The sequence below is a fragment of the Oryctolagus cuniculus genome, chromosome 13 (genome assembly GCF_964237555.1).
Source record: "Oryctolagus cuniculus chromosome 13, mOryCun1.1, whole genome shotgun sequence".
Lineage (NCBI taxonomy): Eukaryota > Metazoa > Chordata > Mammalia > Lagomorpha > Leporidae > Oryctolagus > Oryctolagus cuniculus.
This window is the reverse complement of record NC_091444.1, coordinates 66,708,532-66,727,564: the sequence shown is the minus strand read 5'-3', so window position 1 is coordinate 66,727,564 and position 19,033 is coordinate 66,708,532. Positions and strand designations below refer to the sequence as shown.

The 19,033-nt window shown below is 49.3% G+C and overlaps 1 protein-coding gene across 1 annotated transcript in view; it reads left to right on the top strand.

Annotated features, from left to right (window-relative positions):
- Nucleotides 1-19,033, top strand: part of LOC103350906 (kinesin-like protein KIF28P) — a 67,794-nt gene that overhangs the window by 28,808 nt on the left and 19,953 nt on the right. The window contains exons 5-12 of the mRNA XM_070055631.1: nucleotides 1,461-1,685; nucleotides 3,271-3,425; nucleotides 9,395-9,506; nucleotides 11,313-11,380; nucleotides 13,270-13,376; nucleotides 14,886-15,007; nucleotides 16,770-16,860; nucleotides 17,755-17,809. Coding sequence (XP_069911732.1) covers nucleotides 1,461-1,685; nucleotides 3,271-3,425; nucleotides 9,395-9,506; nucleotides 11,313-11,380; nucleotides 13,270-13,376; nucleotides 14,886-15,007; nucleotides 16,770-16,860; nucleotides 17,755-17,809 — 935 coding nt within the window. The remainder of the gene's footprint in view (nucleotides 1-1,460; nucleotides 1,686-3,270; nucleotides 3,426-9,394; nucleotides 9,507-11,312; nucleotides 11,381-13,269; nucleotides 13,377-14,885; nucleotides 15,008-16,769; nucleotides 16,861-17,754; nucleotides 17,810-19,033) is intronic.

Genomic DNA, 19,033 nt, shown 5'->3' with positions numbered 1-19,033 from the left:
TTAAGTTTCCCTTGGAAGAAGAGTTTTCAGGGTGCTGGTGGTCGCTGTGTGGTCTAACCAAGGCAGAGTAAGCACCTCCGTGCTGGCGTGGTGGTGCAGCAGGTTAAGCTGCTGCTTGTGGTGCCTGTGTCCCATAGCAAAGCACGGTTTGAGTGGATACTCCACTTTTTTTAAAAAGATTTATTTATTTACTTGAAAGTCAGTTACACAGAAAGAGAAAGAGAGGCAGAGAGAGAGGCGCAGAGAGAAAGAGAGAGAGAGAGAGAGAGGTGTTCATCTGCAGGTTCACTCCCCAATTGGCTGCAATGGCTGGAGCTGTGCCGATCCAAAGCCAGGAGCAAGGAGTTTCTTCCCCAAGGACTTGGGCCATCCTCTACTGCTTTCCCAGGCCATAGCAGAGAGCTGGATTGGAAGTGGAGCAGCCGGAACTCAAACTGGCACCCACATGTGATGCCAGCACTGCAGGCGGCAGCTTTACCTGCTACACCACAGCGCTGGCCTCGATACTCCACTTCTGATATGGCTTCCTGTAACACAACAGGGAAGCAGGAGATGATGGCTCAAGTACGGAGAGACCCAGGTGGAGTTCCGGTCTCCTGGCTTCAGCCTGGCACAGCCCTGGCTGTCGTGGATATTTGGGGAGTGAACCAGCAATAGAAGATCAACTGATCTCTCTCTTTGTCCCTGTCTGCCTCTATCACCCTTCTTTTCAAAAAAAAATTTTTTTTAAGTCTCAAAATTTTATTGGTTGATGTGAATATTATTAACTAATTATTTTTATTAGTCTATTCTCAGTAAAATAAGATTTCTTTACTCTAATACAGAAGTTTTGATCATTTAAAAAGAGGTTAGGATGGATCCTTTTTTATATCTTTCATAAAGGAGTTGATAATCAAAGAGCTAGTAAAATTGCTATGGGAATATTTGGGTTAACAAGAGGAAAAGGTGCAGGAGCCTGCAAGTTTTAATGGCAGCTATGTGGAGTCCGAGAATGGGGACATCCACTCCAGTGGGTCATCATGCTGCAGAGAACTTCCCCATGCTACGTGTACACAGGACATCACGTGTGGTTAGCCTCGCCCCCACTGTGCTGTGTACCCAATGGGGGTGCTTGCTGTGTGTGGGTTCTGTGCTGGCATCTGTTACTGCGCCCTTGGGGAATCCACAGTCTGGATGGAGCTCCCTAGGTAGCTGGAAATAGTAAAACTATATTTCTAAAAAGAAAAAATAATGAAAACTAATCAGACTTCTGACTTCACTGATTACAACAGGCTTCCGCATCTTCTTGCTGGCCATCTCCCTATTTCTTAGCTAAATTATGAGGTTGCCACTCCCCAGTAAATACGTAATGAGCACCTAATATATTTCAGGCAGAGATGCAGCAGTGAACAAAAAGCCCTGCCTGCCTTATTTATCCTTTTTTATTGCATTATTTATTCTTTTTTTTTTTCCCACCACAGATTAGAGATTTGCTGTCTAGGACCAGAAAGCCTGGTGGGCTAAAAGTAAGGGAAGACCAGCACCTGGGCTTTTACGTGGAGGGTCTGAAGTCAGTGCCTTGTGAGAGCTACGCACAGATTGAAAGGCTGATGGAACAAGGAACAAAAATAAGGACCACAGCTTCCACCACCATGAATGCCAGCAGCAGCCGATCCCACATGCTCATCACCATTCAGTTCAAGCAGGTGAGGTTCGGGTGAGCGTCCATATCCTCATCTTCCAAAGGTGTGGCTCACGGGGAGGGTTCCCAGGGGCACAGTGGGCTGCTAGGCACCATGGGACATCTCAGATTTGGCCAGTGGACTAAGGTGGCTACTTCCAACCCGAGAACATATTCGTATTTTGTTTATTGTTTGTATATTGTTTGTATTAGAAGCAGAAGGCCATGAGGCACCTGCTCTCACACCTCAGCCTCCACACCTTACCCTGGGCTAAGTGAGCCCAGTAGTAATGGGGGAGTGGGTGTAAGGTCTACCAGCTCACCAAGTGCCTTAGGGTTAAAGGCTGCTTTCTTCCAAGTGAATGCCAGGTTCTGAGGAATGAGTTTTGAGCCCAAATTGATCAAGGAGTTCACTGAGTAAATGTGAGAGTGACCCCATGGTTTACCAAGGAGAGTATCAGTAGCAAACCCATACATTAGCCATGTGACATCAGCTCTCAGATCCATGAGCAAGGGGCCCACCAGGGTAAGTTCTTTAAGAGCAGGTAGCCCAAGTGACGCTCCAATAACTTGAAACTTGGATACACGAGAGCCCACTCTTCTCCATATCCTTGGTGCATTTCACAGAGCGGTCTGTATAGTGGCACCAGCTTGATGTAGAAATGGGTAAACGCTGCAGTCAGCCACGGCCCCAAGACAGCACTGCTGACAGAATAGCAAGACATGAAAGTGCTCCTGTTCTAACAGGAAGCGGGGCCGAAGCCCTGGGCTGTGTGTTACAGGCTGCCTTCCCCCCTGTAAAACTTTAGGAAGCGATTTCATCTCCCCAAGGCTGGGTGTCCTCTATGAGATTAATGCACTGCCCCGGAATAGCAAGAGGCTTGAATAAGACCCTCCACTTCAAAGAACTTTGTAAGCTTTGAACTACTCTTCATTTGATTTTATCACGTTAAAGGAATTGATGAATTTTCCATATGATTTACTCTATTTTTAACTTTTTATTTTAGGGACAAGAGAAGAAATTAGCCAAAAAACAAAAATGAGTTAAAGATTTAGCCCCTACTCTGTTTATTGCAGTCAGTAGTAATGTAACAGCTTATATTGTGCACCAGGCATGGATTAGAATCATTGTATCAATTACCTTTAACCCTCCTACCATCTCAATAATGTGTTCCTGTCACCATTTCACAACAGAGAAACTTGCAATCCCCCAAAACCAAGTCATTTACTCATCGTTAGGTAGTCAGCCAGGGACTATGCAGAATCCGCAAATTCATGTTCATTCCACTATGGAACCATACAATCCAGAAGTTAGTGATTTGGCAGATTTTGCAGTATTTTACATTTTTTAATATTTATTGAACATAGGGATACTGGGGAAGTAATTGGTACTTATTATTTCATTGGAACTGAGCTTTGTAGAATGAGGGAGGAAGGACCTAGACACTTGGGTCAGGTGATGTCCTATTTATTGTCAAATGTCACTGGAAAGAGGACAGCGTTGTCAATTTTATTGCCTTTCTTGAGTCTGAATTGCAGTAGGAACCATTCAGGGCATGAGCTAGACCACCCCACCCCCACCCCCACGCGGCATGGTGTGCTTCCTACAGGTCTTCCTGGACAGAGACCTCACCAAACAGTCCAGTATCAACTTAGTGGATTTAGCAGGAAGTGAAAGGCAGAAGTCTTCAGGAGCTGAAGGCGACAGACTAAGGGAGGGATCCCGAGTGAACTTAAGCCTAACCAGTTTAGGAAACGTCATCAGGTAAGCCATCAACACACAGGTGTGTGCGCCATAAGGCCGACCTCAGGTATGAAAGAGTAATTACAACCGCCGCTTCATGACCCACTATCTTCACTGGCTCACTCCTGGCCCTCCTATATGTCTTTTAAACTGATGTCTAATAAAATAACACTAACAAAGCCCCAGCCCGCCAACTAACTAGCCGTACAGTGTCCCTCTCCTGTCCTTTCTTTCGAGGTGATTACCATCATTCACTCCCTCTCTCTCTCCCCTTCCTCTTTAAGCACATAAGAACATTTTTCTTTAAGGGTATTTATTTTGAACTACATAAAAAAGGTAAAATACTGTCTCCTAGAATTGACTTAAAAAGCTTTCTAATTAAGCTATGACTTACCAGAAAGTCCACAAATCATAAACACCTAGCTCAATGAATACACACCCAAGATCAAGACATGGAATGTTATTAGTAATGTTTCCTCTTGAAACGCTTGTTCTTATGTTTCTCCCATTATTCTAGAAACCAAAACCCTGAAGGCTTCCTTATATCCCCTCCCCTGGTGATAATGTCACCAAAAGAAATTGACCTCCGTCATCCTACTTTTGCTAGTTGTATTGGTTTTTATAGAAATTACATAATTTATATGAGGTCAATGACTTTTGCACCTAGCTTCTTTCATTAACTGTGTCTATGCTATTAATCAAATTTGTAGCATACAGCAACTGTTCATTCTTCTCATTACTATGCAGGATTCCACTGTGCGATATAAGCCAATTTATCCATTCTATTGTTGAACATTAGTTTATTTCCAGGCTTGAGTTATTATGAATAAAATTGCTCCAAATATTGCACATGTACCTTGGGGAAAATAATCAGTCGCTACTGACTGGTGTGTCAGTACCCAGAAGCAGAGCTGCAGAGACTTGGTTTTAGACCTTAACAAGATCCATCATGATGCATGTGTCTCTAGTTAGTTTTCTGGTTTTTTCAGTAAACATTATGTGCATAAGTTTCATCCATGTTGTCACATGTAAGTTACTAATTTTTATTTTTATGCGGCTGCTCATTGTGGGAATTTGCCACAGCTTATTCACTCTGTTGATTGGTATTTTGTTTACCATTTGTATTTTGCTTTTACAAACAGTGATACTATGAATTCTGATGAAGGTCATTGGATATTTTAAGATTTATTGACTCATTTAAATGGCAGAGTTACACAGAGAAAAGACAGAGAGATCTATCTTTCATCCACTGGTTTACTACCCAAATGAGAGCAATGGCCAGGGCTGGGCCAGGTTGATGCCAGGAGCCAGGAGCTCCATCCAGGTCTCTCACATGACTGGCAGGGGCCCAGATACTTGGGACATCTTCTGCAGCTTTCCCAGGCACAACAGCAGGGAGCTGCAGCAGAAGCAGAACAGCTGGGACTTGTACTGGTGGCCTTATGGGATCCCAGCAGCTTAACCCACTGTGACACAACACCAATCCAAATCACTGGGCATTGACATTGAAGTTCCAGGTGCTAGCAATGTGGGTAGTGGGAAAAGCTACCATCTGCAATGCTGGCTTCCCTTATGGGCACTGGTTTGAGTCCTGGCTGCTCCACTTCCAATCCAGCTCCCTGCTAATGGCAGCAGAAGATGGCCCAAGTGCTTGGGCCTCAGCTACCTACATGGGAGACCTGGAAGAAGCTCTTGGCTGCAGCCTGGGCCAGTCCTGGCTGTTACGGCCATCTGGGGAGTGAGCCAATAGATGGAAGATTTCTCTGTGTCTCTCCTTCTCTCTGTAACTCTTTCAAACAAATGAATCTTAATAAAAACATATTAAAATGTATTTTGTGTGCAGAAAACAAAGTCAAATGTTTGGCTTACAAATTATTCTAGAAAAAAAAGTGGTTCAAACAATTGACATTCCTAGCAGGAATGTATATGATCTCATCAACTTACATCTTTATGAACACTTGGTATTATCAGATTTCTTGATATTTTTCAACTAAATTGGTATAAATGTATTTTTTTTTGACAGGCAGAGTGGACAGTGAGAAAGAGAGACAGAGAGAAAGGTCTTCCTTTTGCTGTTGGTTCACCCTCCAATGGCCACCGTGGCCGAAGGCAAGAGCCAGGTGCTTCTCCTGGTCTCCCATGGGGTGCAGGGCCCAAGCACCTGGGCCATCCTCCACTGCCTTCCCTGGCCACAGCAGAGAGCTGGCCTGGAAGAGGGGCAACCGGGACAGAATCTGGTGCCCCGACCGGGACTAGAACCCGGTGTGCCGGCGCCGCAGGTGGAGGATTAGCCTAGTGAGCTGCAGTGCCAGCCGTGTAAATGTATTTTACTACGGTCTTGATACTCCTGGTTACTTACAAGTTCGAGCATCCTTTGATGTTTCCTCTTGAGACACCTGTTCTTATGTTTTCTCCGTTATTCTGTTGAGCTACTAGATTTTTTATGGACTTAGAGGCATTACATATTTTTATTCTTCTTTCCTTTAGTGTATAGATTGTAGTGCCTTCTCTCAGCTATAGCTTCTCACTAAGTTGTCAGTTGATGAGCCAAAGTTAATATAGAGTCAGAGATACATGTCCGTACACTGCATTTAATTCCTGCTCAACTTGAAGCTGATATCTCTGTGTGGTAGAAGGTAGGCATCCTTTCCATTCGTTTGTTCTTAAAGATTACAAAGGTTTCCAGTCCCATTAGTTGAATAGGCATAGTCCCTCCTCTCCTTAGTGGTCTATGTTATCTCTGTCACATAGCAAGATTCAGTATATGCTTAACTCTGTTTCTTGGTTCTTTAATCTGTGTTGTTGGCTCAAGTCTAAATATAATACATCTCCTCCACCTAAGGATCCCCATCCTACATATGTAATTGTTGTGAATTCCAGTTCTATTCTTTAAACTCAAGAGATATACCACTATTTTACATTTTATTTTATCCCCCTTGTTTTTTTATTCAGTCCTTCTTATACCTCAGAGCTGCTCTTTAAGATGAGTTTCCGGGGCTGGCGCTGTGGCGTAGTGGGTAAAGCTGCCGCCTGAAGCGCCAGCATCCCATCTGGGCACCAGTTCAAGTCCCGACTGCTCCACTTGCAATCCAGCTCTCTGCTATGGCCTGGGAAAGCAGTACAAGATAGCCCAAGTCCATGGGCCCCTGCACCCACGTGGGAGACCCGGAAGAATCTCCTGTTTGGGTCAACTCAGCTGTTGCTGTTGCGGCCATTTGGGGAGCGAACCAGCAAATGGAAAACCTCCCTCCCTTCATCTCCTTCTCCCTCTCCCTCGGCATCTCTGTAACTCTGCCTTTCAAAAAAAAAAAAAAAAAAAAAAAACAAAACTTTTTTTAAAGATGAGTTTCCTTCTAGTTGAAGTGTATTCCTGAGAATTTCCTTTTTTTTTTTTTTTAGCTTAAAGCATTTAATATCTAAACAAATCAATCTGTTAATAGTAGTCACAAAATAGGCTTAATATAGAAACCCACATTTATGTCTTTAAGAAAAAGTGTAAATTGTATTTTACCTCAAAACATAAATTAACCCGCTTAAAGAATCAGCAGTGGTGAAAATCATGGTGAATTTTAAACAGCTTTAGAATAAAATAACAGTAAGTACTTTATACTGCTTTGTATCTCAAAAATGCTTACAACTTCTCATAAAAATAGTCTGAGACAACTATTTTTTTTTTACTCTTTAACAGATATGTTCAACATTATGAGCAACATTCTTAAAACCTTAAGCTTCACAGACTTTCAGACATTCAAATACTGTGGTCCCCTTTTCTTTGATGTGGTTTATTCAACTAGGAAAAAAAGCATGGTAGACAACTTAATACATTTTCACCAAATTGATAGTACAAAAGTTTTTAAGACTACAGAACTACATGTAGTACCTTTAGTGATGATCTGCTGATGGCAAACTCAGTTTTTGTTTGGTTAAATTTTTTCTATGTTATCTCATTCTTGCAAGATATTTTAGCTAGGCATAGCATTTTAATTGGGCAGAATATTGGGATTCCATTCAACTGTCTTCTACTGTTTGTCTAATTGCTGCTTACTTGAAAACAATTTTTCCTTTTACTACTTCAAAAAAAAATTATTTATGGCTGGCCGTGGCTCACTTGGCTAATCCTCCGCCTGTGGTGCCAGCACCCCAGGTTCTAGTCCCGGTCAGGGTACCGGATTCTGTCCCGGTTGCTCCTCTTCCAGTCCAGCTCTCTGCTGTGGCTTGGGAAGGCAGTGGAGGATGGCCCAAGTGCTTGGGCCTTGCACCTGCATGGGAGACCAGGAGGAAACACCTGGCTCCTGGCTTTGGATCAGCGCAACACCAGCCGTAGCGGCCATTTGGGGGGTGAACCAACAGAAGGACGACCTTTCTGTCTCTCTCACTGTATAGACAGTCTGTCTCACTAACTCTGCCTGGCCAAAAAAAAAAAAAAATTATTTATTTGAAAGGCAGAACTAGAGGGAGAGACAGAGACAGAGAGAGAACTTCTATCCACTGGTTCATTTTCCAAATGGCCACAAAGCCTGAGGCATGGCCAGGACTTAGCCAGGAGCCAGGAATTCCATCTGGGTCTCCCAATGTGGGTGGCCATCTTCTGCTGCTTTCCCAGGTGCATCAGAAGGGAGCTGGGTCAGAAGTGGAGCAGCCAGAACTTGAACTGGCACTCATGTGGGATGCTGGCATCACAGGTGGTGTGGCTCAACTCTCTGTGCCACAATGCTGGCCCTTCAAGTACTTTTAAACTCCATCTTGGGGGCTCTCCAGTGTCACTGTATTTGAGTGTAGATTTATTTTTATTTACCCTGCTTGGAATTTCTGACTTACATATGTATGTGGGTTAGGGATTTATGTCTGTTCTGGAAAATTCTCACCCATTTATCTTAAACATATTGGCTCTGTCCATTTCTCCCTCTTTTCTGGGACTTCAGCTAGACCATCTAGACCTCATCACTCTGTTCTCCATGTCTCCTTACCTTTCTCCTCCCATCTATCCCTGGCTGCAACCTGAGTAATTTCTTCTGTACTCTCCAGTTCACCGATTCTAGCTACAACAGTGTCTGATTCACTGTCAAACAATCCATGCTGTCTTCCATCTCAATTTTTCTATTTCTTCTATTTCTTTCCCTATTATGATAAATCAGTGTTACAGATCCCTTTTCTCTGCTTGTGACTGCAATTTCTTAGAGACAGTATTTCCACCCCACTATCTTTGAGGTCAGCACTGCTTTCTATGTAGTCTCTTGGGATCAGGATGGTGACTTTCCATTCTTGGCATGAGGCTGCAGCCATACTCATGAGGCCCTAACTTTATGGGATTTTTTTTTAAAAAAAGATTTACTTATTAATTTGAAAGGCAGAGTTACAGAGAGGCAGAGGCAAAGAGAGAGAGGTCTTCCATTCGCTGGTTCACTCCTCAGATGGCTGCAATGGCTGGAGCTGTGCCAATCCAGAGCCAGGAGCCAGGAGCTTCCTCTGGTCTCCCACACGGGGGCAGGGGCCCAAGCATTTGGGTCATTTTCCACTGCTTTCCCAGGCCATAGCAGAGAGCTGGATGGGAAGAGGAGCAGCCAGGACCAGAACCGGTGCCCACATGTGATGTGGGCACTGCGGGCAGCAGCTTTACCCACTAAGCCACAGTGCCGGCCCCTTCTTAAGGCAGGATGAGCGAAAGGCAAGGGGAAGATTTGGATCCAGTGTCTGAGTGCACCTGTAAGCTGCCAGGCCTGCTAGCTACAGCCCCTTCTCCACACACAGTGGCAGAGCTGTGCTGTCTCCAGGTGTCCCCTGCAGGTTCTAGTGTGTTGGTTCCTCAGGTCGGGCTTCCTTTTCTCAGTTAGGGTTTCCCCAAGGATGATGTCAGGGAAGCAGTTGGTGGCCTGGGCAAGTACTCGTCTTGTGTCTTTGTACACAGAGTGCCAGAGGGGAAGAGAGAGCCGCTTCCGACCTACCCCAGGGCAGGCGTGTTTAAGTTCTTCCGTATTTTCCTTTCCATTCAGCGCTCTGGCTGACGCAGCCATGGGGAAGAAAGTCCTGCACGTTCCCTACCGAGACTCTGTTCTGACCAAACTTCTCCAGTCAGCTCTGGGTGGAAACAGCAGAACGACTTTGGTAAAAGGATTTTCTTACATTTTATGCCAATTCAGCAATTGCTGTTGTTGTTAATGATACTATGACAAAAATTATTCTTGATATACCTATGGTATCATCCTTCCCATGGACATAGCCATTTTTATATATTATTTCATGACTCCTAGCGGTCTTTCTACTACAAAGTTCAAGTAGTTTCTCATGTACAGGTTGAGTGCCCCTTATTTGAAATGCTTTGGGGCAGATGTGTTACAGGTTTCTGAGTTGTTCGGATTTTGAAATCCTTTATTTCCATGACCTTCACTGGTTGAACTTCCTTTGTCCAAAAACCCAAAATGCAAAATATTCCAAAATCCAAAACTTTTGAGCATCCTGTCTCAACCTGTACCAATTTTAATTTATTTTCTGCAGTTTTCTGGTTCTCTACATATGTGTTTCTGGTGTGTGCGTATATATATACACACATATATGTTACTTTTTATTATCAGAAAAATACTAAAAACAGATTTAGAAATAGCACTAACACTGATGACCGTTTCGTGGCAAGGTTGGAGAGCACTTTCACCGCCTTAGACCCAGGGCAGACGTGAGATTGTGGAGTAGCTGGGTCCGCACCCTCGGCACAGCCTGTAGGCTCATTCTGGGATGGCTACCACGTGGGCACACGTGCAGAGCATTAAAATCAGGACTCAGCTCCACAGGGAGGGACAAGACTGGGCCAAGCTCTGCTTTCATCGGGGCCCTGCCCCCCAGGCACAGCACTGGCTAGGAGAGAAATGTGCTCTGTGGAGCCCTCTCACCCCCACTTCATGCCAAAAGTCACAGCAAAACACATCCCTACTCTCGATCATTTAATCTGCCTATTTTTCAGAAGTACTTCATTCTAACGTTTGTCAGGTTGTCAGTTCCATGTGGGCCCAATGGGACATCCTCCATGAACCCGGACTAAAAGTCACAAAAATGCCCTCTGAACATAAGACTACTAACTGAACTGATCGGTCTGTGCAGGTGTGTGCAAGGGCACCTGAGAACAACAGGGCAGCGTTCAGATCTCCAAGACTGACAAGGGCTGGCTGAAGGCATGGCAGTGTTGTAACAACCGGGCACGGCTAGGGGAGCTTGATGGTGGTCACCATCTCAGGATGCAAATGAAACAGAATTCACCAGGCCAACACCCCAGCTCAAGACTCCATGGCACCCAACCCAGTTCAGCACAAATACCCTGCAACCTTATTGTCTCCTTTTCTAAGTAACCTCCACCTAGAAGTGTTGCCCACCAGGACCAGATGAGGCGAGGTACACGAGCAGGTTCTAACAGGCTTGGGTATTCACCAGGCTCTACATCTCAAGCCCCCAGGGTCAGGGACCAGGCCCGCCATCTTGGCAGCTACCACCCTGTCCACCTCCAAGTCAACACAAAGTGTGTCGCTGATTTGCGAAGTTCTATGAATCCTAGTGTAATTGATCCAAAGTCAGTGGCCAGACTTGAAACTGTAGGAGACTGTCTGGGAATGAGAACAATTTATTGGCTTCTGCAGAGCTAACATTTAACTGTCATTCCAGGTGATGAGACTGTCCACTGGGGACCCAGCACTGAGGGCAGAGTGGGACCAAGACTAGCAGCACAGGTGTCAAACAGGGCTGGCTCCCAGCCCAGCTGACAGTCATTATCTCGGGGAACCTCGGGCATCCTTTCTCTAAACCTAGTTTTCTGAGTTGCATCATTTGAATACTGTAAATTACAAGCCGTAATACCGTTCTATGCACATTAGCTGTTTAAGTAATAAACCCTTCTATAAACAAACTCTCAGAGGGATATTTCCACAGATAGCAGCCATAAGTCCCGCTGACATCTGCTACGAGGAAACGTTATCGACATTAAGATACGCTGAGAGGTATGTTCCTGGAGACCGACTACCCACAGTGGTCTGTGTTCTTGATCTGGCAAACTCTTCCCGCCTTCTAAGACTTGACAGGTTGGCATTTTGTAAGGAGATCAGGAAGAGAACAGGATGATTTGTGAGAGGGGAATAAGGAAGTAAATCAGATAAGAGGAGAAAGAATGGGATGCTCAGAGGCTGGGGGAGTTGTTCTGCCCTGGGCTCCTGGAGGGGAGAGGAGATGTGGGTGCAAATGGATGGGGGAGGCGTGGGTGTCAACCTTGCTGTGCTGAGTGCTGTGACTTCCTGTGTCAGGTAGCACAGCTGTCCACAGGTTTCTCCCACACAGGCAGAGCACAGTACCATGGGACATTTTGTGCAAATAACAAGCAAAGATGAGCCACCTGAGCCTCAGGTCGGTAGCCATTCCCCAGCTGTGTGGCTCCTGACAGAGCAGCCGCCCCCTTGCAACATTGTTACCTGGTGTTTCCAGGGCCTGTACCACAGACCAAACTGTTTGGAGTGGTTCTGAATATCACAGCGAGGCACTCTGATCACCAAGTGCCTTCCTGTCCGACTGGCCGGAGAGCCAGCCCACTCGCAGCGCAGCTGATGGCCGCACTGAGCCCTGCTTCTCCTTTTCCTAGGCAGGCAACTGAGCTGCAGCCAAGCCTGCATCTCCAGAGGCTTGGCTGCAGAGTCTGTCCCCCGCTTGCCCCACTCCTCCTTCCCACATGCAAAGCCAACACTGCTGTCCACCCTGCAGCTCTCCATGGGGTCCGGGACTGGCACCCGGAAGCCTCAGGCCCACGTTCCAGGTGGGCGGAGCTCAGAGGCAAAAATAGAGCTTCTTGTCCAAACCCTAATTTGTCACTCTGCATGTCTGTGGGCTGGCAGGTCAGGCAGACTGCGACCCCAGCAGCTTTGTGACCTTGGGCAAGACACTGAGCCCTGTCAGACACTGAAGGGGAGGGGTTCTGCTGTACCACAGCCCTGGGCAGAGCCCCTGGGAGCTCCCCTGGCGGACAGGTGATGCCGAGACACCAGAGCTATGGCCACACCACCACGTAACCGCCTCTCCCACCGGTCTCTCCTTTGGCCGGCTCACCAGGGAGGAAGCTGTGTTTGAGACACACACACTTCCATTCTCATGCTCACAGCACAGCTCCACCCGCCAACATCTGCAGCCCCAGCTCACATCTGCAGATGGAGTTTTGCCTTTGGCAGCATCATGAGTGCTCGTTTTCTCCCTTATCAGGGGCCAATGTGTGGTGCAGAGCAAAGAGAAAAATGGCACCCTAAGTCCTAGGCTCCAGTCTGGGATCTGCCCAGAGATCACGTGACCTGGGCAAGCCTTGTAAACTGTTTCAATTTGTTTTGCATAAAATGAAGAAGGCAGTCATGCTTCACAGAGTACAGCATTCTCAGGGAAATCACTGTCTGGTAAAGGACACGTTATGCCCTAGTAAATGTGCATCCCATGCGATATTTGGGGGGCATCCTATGTTTTCTCCGGGAGCGAACTAGAAACGCCTAGGACCCCTCCTAGCCTGGTGAATGGGCCAAGTGCCTGCAGACCCCACGGTTGCAGCCATTCCAGGGGCAACAAGTGGTTGAACGAGTTCTTGAGTTAAGTGAGTCAACCCCACTGGCTGGGTTCAGGCCCCAGAAGAGGTCAGGGGGTGGAGCTCTGGGCCCAGCCAGGCTGCACACACGTGTTTATTTGAACCACGCTTGTTATAGGAGTCGCTTTTGGTCTTCATGGGGTAGGTAAGGGCACTCCCAGGGGTGGGGGTCAAAGTCTCCCCCTGGCTGTTGCAGATGGGAGTGCCCCAGGGGGCTGCCCTGTGTGCCACTGCTCCTGCTGCAGGCCCCTTAGAGCATATTGTCTCTGCACACCGAAGGGCTAAGAAGATCCGGAATGCAGCCGTGGTCAACGCCTGGACGCTGATGAGGGAGTCGAGGGCAGAGAATAAGCTGCTGCTTACAGGCGGAAACCACGGAATGGCAGGTAAACCGAGTCAGGAGTTCACGCCGACTTCAGCCTACAGCAAGAAGACTGGGTGAGACTGCAGCTCAGGCCCTGGGGTGGGGGTTGCAGACAGGATGGGAATGGCCTGGCAGGCTGGGCCCTCGGCCTGGGCTGGAACGTGAGGCCAGCCCCAGGGCTGCTGCGGGAGGGAGATGCTCTGGGGCTTTGTCCCAGGGTTTCAGCTCTGCCTTTAAAAAAAGCTTCATTTTGACACCAATGTGGCCTCATTGGCAGTTGTAAAAGGGCTGCCCTCTTTTAAAAATAAAGTTTACTTTTATTTATTCAAAGAGAGAGAGAGCGAGACATCTTCCTTCTACTGGTTCACTCCCCAGATGGCTGGGCCAAGCTGAAGCCTGGAGCTATAACTCCATCCGGGTCTCCCACTGGGTGCAGGGACCCTAATACCTGGGCCATCATTTGCTGCCTTCCCAGGCACACTAGCAGGGAGCTGGATCGGAGGTGAAGCAGCCAGGGGGTCTCTAACAGTGACTGTTTCAGTCCCTTTTCTTCATTGCAATTTTTGAGACCCATGCTTCTACCAGGATTGCTCTCTCCCTACCACACCAGGACAGAGCCATTTTGACCTACACTCTGCTGGGGGCTTCCTGCAGTTAAGTGATGCTGGAAGCCCAGGAAACCTCTCTTCTGATACAGCACTCAGCCCTGGCTGCACACCACGCTCACCCCGGGCCCAGGCTCCACCCAGAGCAGAATCAGAACCTGGGGCTCAGTCGCTTCACTGCCCAAGTGTCCCAGGTGATCCTGATATGTCATTACGAAGAACACTGCTTCCAGGGGATTTCAGTTTGGTCCCATGAACATACACACACACTCTCTGTATGCCCACTAACGAGTTAAATGGCGGATAGGTAAAACAGGTAAGAGCCACGAAAGCACAACCAAGGGTGCTCATCATCTAACCAGCCATATGCAAAGGTCAGCGCTCGGTCCCAGCGCCATCCTGCCCCCGTGTCTCCCCCCACCCGGCTCCCTCACTCCAGAGGGGCTCTGTGGCCGCAGCAGTGCCTCCTGACTCCCTCGATGGAGGGCCCAGACGTGCGGCGGCCGCCCCACCTGGCCACCATGCCTGACTCACCAAGGACTCCCCTGTCATGCCAGTGGCTGGTCCCAGACCCCGGCCGCGTGCTGACCCCCTCACGTTGTTCAACCCCACGGACGTGCAGGACACCCAGTGGGGCAACCTCCCACTCTTCCTGAGTCCTGTGGCCTCAGGGGAACCCCTGTTAGAGTGGGCAGCGCATTCCCACCTACTCAAGTAAGAAAGAGAACCCTGAGGTGTAGGCCTGCCCCCCGAGGAGCCCTCTCGGCCTCTTGTCTCTGGGCGCCACTCCCTCTGGGACTCACCCAGTGGCTTCCTCTCCACTCATAAGTGTCGTCCAAGAGAATGGAGCTGTGGCGTCTTAGGGTCCATGTGTGCCTCACCCAGGACGCTGAAGAGCTGTCGCCCACATCCCTCCCTCCTTCCAGAGCAGGTGGGCTCCTCTCCTGCAGACCAGCAGCGGGGGCCTGGAGCCCATCAGGCCGCTTGGGCGCACCTGCTGGAGCAGGCGCACAGAGAATGGGAGCAGCTATATGCAGCCGTTGCCCAGGTAAGCAGCCCTCCCAGCACCTGTGGGGGATGCCCACCTGGGGCAGGGAGGCTCCCACCCCGCACGTGCTGCGCCGTTGGCCCAGGTGTAGGTGGGAGATTGACAGGAGTGAGAGGGAAGCAGAGAGGCCTTGGTGCATGCTGGGGAGTGAGGCTGAGGACAGAATTCCAGGTCGAAGTCAGGGCTGCTGGTAATCAGAGTTTGGGGAGATTCTGGTTATTTTGCAGGGACTGTATGGGGGACCTGAAGCATGGCATCCATGCTGGCATTGGCGGCCAGTGTCAGATCACAGGTGGGCTGTCGTGTGACCATGTCCCTGGGCGCAGGCCCAAGGAGGGGACATGTAGGTGGGGCAGGGAGCAAGGCTCTGGAGAAGCCCAGGGCCTTAAGAAAATGGAGGCCAGGGGTGGGGTGGGAATTAAGGTGGGAGGGGCCCATCCCCGAGTGGCTAAAGAGGGGACAAGTGCCACATGGGACAGTCACTTCTAGGCACACTCAGGCCCCAGACAGCAGGCATGCCAGGGTCTCCCCCAGTTCTCCCCTCTGCCTGCCCTTCCCACCCCCATGCCTATCATCACCCTACTTCCAATGAGGCCCTGAGCAAATCTCAAAGTCACGGCCACACCTGCAACACCTGGGGATGGTGAGTGTGTCCAGCATAGCTTCTGGAAGGCTCAGGAAGCCTCCAGTAGGTCTCAGTGGTGGGAATGGCGTGGGGTCGGGTCTGTGGCTTCAGACGGCCAGATCAAGTTAGGGCCCGAGGATGCTCCCAGAAGGGGCGTCACAGGGGCACAGTGGGAAGCACCCGACAGTCACAGTGCACCTGAGGGGTGGCTGTGCTGGTGTCTGGAGGACGCGAGTGCAGGAGCACAGGGTTTTGTGTTCCCGCGTGGACGGAAGGGCTTTCGAGACGTGGAGGTTTTGTCCCCGCCTGCACCATGTACTCCAGTTCTGCTCAGCCATCAGTCCTGCACAAGCACAGGGTCCCAGCCACCACCTGTACTGAAGAAGGAGGTGCACGTTGGTGGGCAGGACAGGGTTTGTACCAGGTGCCACGTGTGGCCATCAGCTTGTGATTATCAATTAGCCAGAGGGACTCAGGGAGAATGGGAGGCTTGAGAGAGGCCCAGGGAGGGGTTCCCCTGGTGGGGCACCAGATGGGACAGTGCGATGGCTGGGGGCTGGGGGCTGCTGGGGGCCCGAAGACAATGGCAGGCTGGGGGTTGAGCAGGGAGAAGCAGTGCACTGGGGTTGGGGGCTGGGGAGGGAGGTGGGGCCCGTGCAGAACAGGTGCACTGACTGCATGCATTCAGGCTTCCTTTTGTTGTTGTTGTTGTTGTTAAAGATTTATTTATTTATTTGAAAGGCAGAGTTAGAGAGAGAGAGAATCTTCCATCTGCTGACTCACTCCCCCAAATGGCCACCATGGCCAGGGCTGGGTCAGGCTGGAGCCAGGAGCTAGGAGCTTCATCTAGTCTCTCCTGTGGCTGCAGGGGCTCACTGCTTTCCCAGGTGCATTAGCAGGAAGCCAGCTCCTAAGTGGAGCAGCCAGGACTTGAACCGGCACCCCCAGGGGATGCTGGCCACAGACACCAGCTCCAGCACTCAGGCTTCTGACAGTGGGCCCACTGAGGTCATCAGCCAAGGCCCCCCACCTCCCTCCTTTCCAGAGGCTTCGCCAGGGAGCAGAGGCAAAGGTGGTTTGCTGTCTGGGGTGGGCTGGCGCCCCCTGGTGACAGGAACCCTCCCATGCCGCCCACAGGAGCAGCAGATGGTGAAGACCCTCCCTCACCTCCGCAACGTCAACGAGGACCCGCAGCTCTCGGGGGTCCTCAGACACTTCATCCGCACAGGTGCACCCTCGCCGTCTCCGACCCTGCCCGCTTCTTGCCCCAGGAGCTTCCTTCCTTTTTTCATCTCTCTCTCTCTTTTTTTTATTGTGGTAAAATGTATGTAACTAAAGTGAAAGTAAATACATTGCAAAAATGAAGGAAGGCACCATTTTTGATCTCATAATTGGCAGAATCTGTCCTTGCTGCTGGCTGATTTCACTCAGCGTGCGGGAGGTTCCTGCCTCGCTGAGGCTGAATGCTGTTCCCCGGACTGTGCAGCATACGTCTTGAATCCGTGGTCCACACGTGGCTCTTAGCACCACCCTTTCATGGCCTGGCTTCCCAGGAGGAGTCAGCCCTTGCCAGTTGGGTCTTCTCGACCTAAGTGGACACTGGCAAGGTTGGAGGGTGCCCAGCCTGCGGTGACGCTGGGCTTCCCCCACTCCCCAGCCTCTGTGCACACCTGAGACAGGCAGGATGGCAGTGGGGGCCCGGGGGAGCAGCCAGGCCTGCGTGGATGTCAGCAAGCAAGGCCCTGTGCACTCCGTGACTAGAGAGAAACAGCCCAGGCCTTTCCTGAGGCCAGGCCTCAGCGTGTCTCCCAGGGCCCAGGTGACGGCTTCTTCCTCCTGCATGCCAGTGAAGGTGGAACTTTAGAAAAGCATTCTTCTCTCTGTCTGTCTGTCTCTCTCTCTCTCTCTCTCACACACACACACACACACACACGCGTGGCAGGAAGGAAAGCAGAGATGATAAAGCAAGGTCAAGTTCAAGTACCATTGTGATGAAAAATCCCTCCCTAGGATTCTAGGATCCTATCGGAGAGAAAAGGTCACTTCCAAAGGTCACACATGTTAGCGCACGAAGGTGAAATCCTGGCCATTTCTGGAAATGAGTTACCCTAAATCTTTCCAGGTTCCTGTGACGCGGGGCAGGCTGCTTCCAATGCTATCATCCTTCAAGGTTTGGGGTAAGCTTCCATAAATCAGCGTCTTCATCCAGCTTTAGCGATGTATGACCTTTCAGCGGAAAGATTTTTAAAAATTATTTATTTAGGTATTAGTGTGACAGAGGAAGGCTCATCCCCTGGTTCACTTCCCAAATGGTCACAATAGCAACAGGTGGGACTAGGCCTACACCAGGAGCCCAGAACTCAATGTGGGTCTCACACATGGGTGGCAGGGACTCACGTATGTGAGTTGGCTGCACACCAACAGGAAGCTGGGATTGACAGTGGAGCTGGGACTCAATCCCAGGCCGCTTGATATGAGACAAGGGTGTCCCAACTCCTGGGCTAAACACTTTCCCCAAGAGAAGGTTCATCAGCCACAGGACACCAGGCCCCTGATCCTGCCGGGGCAGCAAGAAAAAGGTCTCCCCAGCACCTGTCCCAGTGCTGACCCGGGAATGCTCTGGGCAGAGCTTGGGTTTCAGGAAACCCAGTGTGTTGGGCTCACTTTGTTTCCTTGGCTCTAAAAGGGAAAGTCGTTTGCTAGACCTGGTGTGATAACTCCTCAAAAACAGAAACAAAGTTGCTTGAAACATTGGTGGAAAATGGAATTCAAAGGTATATTTATTAAAAATTTTTTTTGAAATCCATGCATTCTTTTCCATAATGTGTTTTAAAATTTTACTTATTTGAGGCATCAGTGCTGTGGTACAGCGGGTTAACGCCCTGGCCTAAAGCGCCAGCATCCCATATAGGAGCTGGATCAAGGCCCAGCTGCTCCACTTCTGATCAGCTCTCTGCTATGGCCTGGGAAAGCAGTGAGAAGATGGCCCAAGTCCTTGGTTCTGTGTACCTGCATAGGAGACCCAGAAGAAGCTCCTGGCTCCTGGCTCCTGGCTTCGGATCGGCACAGCTCCGGCTGTTGCAGCCAACTGGGGAGTGAACCAGTGGATGGAAGACGTCTCTCTCTCTCTCTCTCTCTCTCTCTGCTTTTCCTCTCTCTGTATAACTCTGACTTTCAAATAAATACATCTTTAAAAAAATTTACTTATTTGAAAGGTAGAGTTACAGAGGGAGAGGGAAAGAGAGAGAGAGAAAGAGAGAGAGAGAATAGTCCATCCTACTAGTTCACCACCTTGAATGGTTGCAATGGTCAAGCCTATAGCAGGCCAAAGGCAGGAGTTTCATCTGGGTCTCCCACATGGGTGCAGGGGCCCAAGCCCTTGGGCCATCTTTGGCTGCCTT